At 39.0% G+C, this 6,000-nt stretch overlaps 1 protein-coding gene across 1 annotated transcript; it reads right to left on the reverse strand.

Annotated features, from left to right (window-relative positions):
• Positions 1-2,001: 2,001 nt before the first annotated feature.
• On the reverse strand, positions 2,002-5,762 carry LOC114719991 (probable mediator of RNA polymerase II transcription subunit 26b). Its single transcript, XM_028905572.1, has 9 exons — positions 4,784-5,762; positions 4,445-4,513; positions 4,240-4,322; positions 3,657-3,709; positions 3,419-3,546; positions 3,290-3,317; positions 2,879-3,177; positions 2,713-2,803; positions 2,002-2,495 (listed from the first exon to the last, which is right to left on the reverse strand). The coding sequence occupies exons 1-9, from the start codon at positions 5,243-5,245 to the stop codon at positions 2,371-2,373; spliced, it is 1,338 nt and encodes a 445-aa protein (XP_028761405.1). The 5' UTR covers positions 5,246-5,762; the 3' UTR covers positions 2,002-2,370.
• Positions 5,763-6,000: the final 238 nt, after the last annotated feature.

Raw genomic sequence — 6,000 nt, forward strand, 5'->3', positions numbered from 1 at the left:
ACTTTGACCAGCAGGTCTCAAACAAACATCCAAAACCAGAAATTAAAAAATCACACTTAAAAAGAGAAAGAAAGATGAAAAGCAAAAGGAAACAACTTTCCATGGAAATGTAATTTAACGTCCCTTGCATATTACTCTAAATTTACAGTGCATGGATGCAATTATTCCAGATGCTTTGGTCATTGCTTGCTTGTGCGACCCAAATTTCTCCAAATCTTCACTCGTTCGTTAATACATCTCGAAATATCTGAGTTAATCTTTTATTGGGTTTTGAGTGGGTTTCTTATTCTTCACAAGATAAGATCAATCCCTCTGCCACGTTTCTTATCTTCCACCCTTTTTTTTTTTCATATCGCGTTTCATTACATCTAATTTTTCTGCCCAACAGCTTGCCCTACTAATGGAATCAGAAAGTGACATCCCTTTTCATTTTTTTTCCCTCTCTCTCTCTCTTTCCTTCTCCTTTTTCTTTCCCCACTGGGCGAGAAAATTGAATCTCTATATATTTATGCATTTGAAAATAATATGACAAAAAAAAGGGATTGTTTATGAAATTGGTATTTACATTTTTTTTTCCCGTTTTTCTTGGTCGGATGTTGTTTTATTTAAGCATATTAGGTCATGCAGATGTATAAATTAAAGATGGAAGACGATGAAAAGAAAGAAAGAAAGAAAGATGTGACTTTCAAATGGGAGAGACAGACAAGAGACAGCAAATCTGAGAACTCCACAATTCACCATAGTGGTCCATTCACTGATTCTTCCACTTTATCAGAAAAATGCACTCTCTTGGCCTCTTATGTTCGTTGTACACTCCCTCTTCCTCTCTCTCTTTTTTTCCTATTATTATTCTGTCTGTCACCATATATATATATATATATATATATATATTAAACTGCGTGCTCTGCCTCATTACTTCCTTTCACACCTAGATGGTGAGGAGATTTTCTATTTTTACTCCGTTGAGTTATGGTCCTGATTGGAAGCCAGAAACTGTCAGGAAAAGTAGAAATTGTTTGCAACTCCAGCTCTTTTTCGGAGCGTACATGTCAGAATAAAAGAGAAGAGAAGATGAGATAAACGGCAACAATTTGGAGTGAATGAATTACTCTCACGGTTATAAATGGGAAAATATGTAGATTAAATTTCTTATAATAATTTTATCAAGTTTTTCAATCACATTTTAACATGTATTTTTTTTTCATGTAGGTTTACCATTAAATAATTATAAATGTGATGATTATAAACAAATTTGAGCTTGCCTTTAAAAATATTATTACTGTTAGTGACTACATCATGCTTCATTATTTGACCAGAATAAAACAAGCTTCCAAAAGAGATGATTATCAGTCCATTGACGTTGCAAATTGCAAAGTAAAAGAAAAAGCCAGCCAATAATAACCCCAAAAAAAAAAGTAGCCTTCCAACTCTGGCATGTGCTGCCCTTATTCCTATTATAATATTGTGAGATGTCCAGTCCAATGCTTTGAAGGTCATTAGGCTGCTCATACCTCCTCAAGCTTTTATACTTTTCCCAGACTTTACCAAAAAAATCGGGGAGAGAATGAAAACGAGTCCTAAAAATGCATCGCGGAAAGTTGGAAGGCATCCAAAATTCGAATCTCAGCCTAAGATCATAGATATTCCCATCTTTGATGCCAAGCGACAATATCTTTGAATTCACTCTTGCAACAAATTAAATTCTGCCACAAGTCCCGACTTTCACGTATAAAATATATAATTTGTTTCAGCAACTTGGGACGTATGGGTTCATTTCATTTTATTAACACTAGATTCCCTTCCCTGACTCGTTGTCACCGCCCCATTCATTTCAAAGTTTGCTTTTGCTTTACACTATTAGCTTGCCTTCTCTCCCCTTTATCACTTCATTTCAAACTTCTTCTCTTAGGCCGCAATGTAACAATATCCAAACAAGTGATGTTATAACTTTATGGATTTTGCTTTACACTAAACAGCTTAATTCCTCCAAGCAAAGGCATAAGGGAAACAAAGGTTGAATAATGGGCTCAAAACTATTTATGAGTGGAAGACCACTGAATTTATGACAAAGTTAAAATGATAGAATTGAAGAGTGGATTCACTAAGATTTCTATATAGACAATAATCTTAGAAACAAGTTGACAGTTGAGTGTCGAAGTTAGGACCCTCTGCACCAATCGCGGGTGAACAAAATTTCCATGTACTCAATGTCTTTTGACTCAAGAAAAAGCCACTGAATGGACGTGGTATTTTGTTGATGGTCAAGCAGGCCATGCTTCTGTTTCGGCCACGGCATGGCAAAACGAGTTAGTCGTTGTCTTGAAACTTCCGCAAAACTACCGTAGTTCCTCTTCTTGCATACAGAAATTTCTATCTTCGTCCGTGAGCCCAGTGCTTGTTGAGATTCCCAGGCTTGAAGTGTGGATTTCGGTGGCCATTCCCTTGCTTTGGAAGATCATGCAACTCCATAACCTGTATTGTTCGTTGCTTCTTGGCTGCAAATAAAGCAAACAAGTTTCAACAATTAATATCATAACTGTAAAGCATGCAGCACGACAATCATAATAAGTTAAGATTCAAGCTCGGAATTCTGCAAATTTGTGAGCCAACTCTCTGGACACAGAGAAGCCCCTTCACTGTTTGAACTGTTAATATTTAAAATTAGGCCAAACATAAAAAACAAACGTTGATATCAGAGAAGAAATCGCGCACCATTTTCAGCCTGTTGATAGGACTCCTGAAGTTTCCTCTTAGTGGCTTCTAGTTTCACTTGGACTGAAACATCATCTGAACACTTGAATTTCTGACAACCAGTAAAATAAGGTTAGACAGAACTCAATAGTGACAAAGATTGGAGCATATAGAGGTTCTTTCTTACATCTTGCTGAGCAACAAGAGGCCTTTTTGGGATAGCACTCTTCTCTTGTTTCTGCTGCATCTTTGGTCCTGCGTTGGTTTTTTGCTGCAAGCTGGACCTTGGTGGCCTGCCAGGGCCAGAATCAGTGCAGACCGGTTTACTCTGTCTCATAGCAACCTCATTTTTCTTCATTTGATGACAATTACTCTCCTTGGCCTCACTGGAAGCCTGTGGTTTTCTCTTTGCAACGTTTTGACTGTCCATAGATAGTTTTCTGATGTGTTCTCGAGTCTTGATGAATTCCCCACTTTGTCGAAAATCTGAAACAAAATTCCCCAAACATAAGCATAACCAGAGAAGTAGGAAATTTTAATAAGAACTAAATTAACAAAGCAAGCTAGAATAGCATAAGCTAACGCGAATTTAACTCACTTCCATCATCATCCATGCCATCAAAGAACTTCGCATAATCCAGTTATGTGACATCCACCAAGACAAGAGAGGGATCAGTTTTAAGCTATCAAACCCTGCATTAAAAGGGGGAATGGTATAGTTAACTACCTGTGAGAGTTCCATTGGACCAGTTGGAGCTGCAAGAAAAGCCCCTTCATCCATAGGAGGTGAAGGAAGCCCCTCCTCTTCATCAACGACTGATGGATCAACTGAATCTGGGGTTCCTTCTGCTGACCCTGTGAATCATTAGTAAAAGTCAAATTTAAACATCAATTGATTTTAGAGAGGGCGAAAGTAATCAGAAAATCTTGATGGCTGTGTGAGGAATGCAGATAGAAAGTTTTACCTGCTATAGCAGCTGTGGACTTGACCCATTCATCTACCATTTCTTTCCAGCCACTGCAATTCAAAACTGTGCTTAGAATGTTGTCTACTATGCAGCTAACCAAGTAAAACAGATTCCCCACATGAGTCTATATCAAACTAATGAAACCAATGATGATAAACTATCGAACAGATTTGATGTCCTGGCATGAGTATGCTTTAAATGGAACTGAATTTGGTTATGCATCATATGCAACAGAGCCTCATCAAACTATTCAAGCACTACACTTGAACACAATGGACATAAACAACTGAGAAAGTTGCAAGCTTTTGTAATAAATAAACCAAGTAATCATCGCACTGGTAATGATATCAATATGTTAGGATAATTAGCTGCGGACGATCAGTCTTTAGAAATAAGATGATGGTGGTGGTGGAAAGCAGATACGTAGACAACAAAGTCAAATGCGTTGATGGGCTCAGACCTATATTCAAGTTAACAGATAAAATCACACGAGAATACAAAGAAAGATCTCGCACCAACAAATTAAGATGAAATAACATGTATGCAAGGCAAACAAGCATTCTGGGGACTTTGTTCATACTCGATAAGAGTTCGTGCAAGTTGACGAATCTCCTTTGATCCGTGCTTCCTGAGAGGATTGACAGCCTTTCCAATCTCAGTTCCCTGGAAGAAGTTAAATTTGAGACCATTAAAGGACGTGGTAAAGGACTGGAAGGAAGCGAAAACGCGAAGCCAAAAAGCATGAGACGCATCATTGAAAGACTAATGGAAGTTCCAATACAAACCTTAAGAAGATCCACGGTCAGTGCCAGCAGCTGGAGCCTCCTCAACGACTCGAATAACACTGAGTCAGGCTGTCGCAAAATGAAAGAAAGCACCATGAATAATGGACCGGAGAATTTGAGAACTGTAACATGTCCTGAGGAGCAGTTTTTCTTCGAAACTATCTATCACAACCCACCTTATATGGTCAAATATCATCAAACTTCCAGAATAAATTGTAACACAAAGAAGCAGGAATTGACTGAGGAGATTAACATCAACATACGGACAGATTGTTAATCCGGAAGGGATGAACAGTTGAACACTAACAGAGAAGAGAATTTCAAGAAAAGAGGATATACCTCTTCCTTGCTGTTATGGAGAACCTCTTTGATCCTCAAAACCTCCCCAACCATCTGAGATTCTTCTTCAATCTCATCAGTCAATGCCTCAGCTTCTCCAAAACTAAAATTGCCAACTTGGTTCCTGTTCATCTCTCCATGATCGTCTCTGCTACTATGGACCTTGCTTTCTTTACTAGCTCCTGCTTCCAATTCAGTAGCATCTCGATCAAAACCACTCTTACAACCCCCATCTCCCTCATCATCACCGGAAACCGCCAACTCCAATCGATCACACCCCACACAACGATTCAATCTACAAGAAAACAAACGTTCCGCAATTCCGTCTCTTCGTAATCTAAATTCTTTCGGACAATCGGAAACCGCCACCATGATCGCGTGGTCAATTATATCGAATATATCAGAGTTTGCAGCTCGAAAGTAATTCCTCCAGTATTCTAGTGACCCGGACTTCATGGTCATCCCCCAAAACTCACAAGGTGGATCAATCCCGACGATGCTAGATCCAAAAATGAAAAGCCAGCAATTATCCACAAATCAGATACGAGTTTTCATGTAATTGGGACGAGCATCAGACCCAGAAATTCAATTTTGACGGGCTACAGATAACTCCCAGATGTCAAAGGACCATCTCCAACAGGGTTCTCTACTGTGCAACGATTAGAGAGTATTAGATTATTATCCGATCTTGAAAGAGACTATATATCGTCCAAAGATTACGCAGTTAAAAAATAGAGGCCGATGATCAGCCAGGGAAGGTCCAAGTTCGGAAACTGATGCGCGTTTTGACCTGAAAATGTTGACGAGATTATGGTTAATAAAATAGTGGGGAGGCAGGCGGAGATGGATATGAAGAGTGAGGAAGGTAGGGAGGAGGAAGCGCCCGTGTTGTAATGCGATTAGAGAGTTGGGCTGAAGCAACAGGAGAGACCGGTCTGGTTTTGTGGGGAAAAAGGAACAAAGGAAGGAGAAAACCAAAAACCCAACCAAAAAAAAAAAAAAACCTTGAAACTGTTAATTGTTACAGGAAATTTTTTAAAAAGAAAAATAGGAAAAATGACGAGATGACAGCAAACAACGAAAATGAAGAAATACACAGCAGGAAGAACACATCTAACTACTCATCTTACTTCTGTGTTGTACAGGGATCGCTGATCCCGCGCGTGCTGCAACCAGGCCGGGAAATTTGCCGCCCTTTCAATCCACCTTTCTGGTTT

This window comes from Neltuma alba, unplaced genomic scaffold (genome assembly GCF_004799145.2).
Source record: "Neltuma alba isolate B1F8T4 unplaced genomic scaffold, ASM479914v2 tig00011962_pilon, whole genome shotgun sequence".
NCBI classification, from domain to species: domain Eukaryota; kingdom Viridiplantae; phylum Streptophyta; class Magnoliopsida; order Fabales; family Fabaceae; genus Neltuma; species Neltuma alba.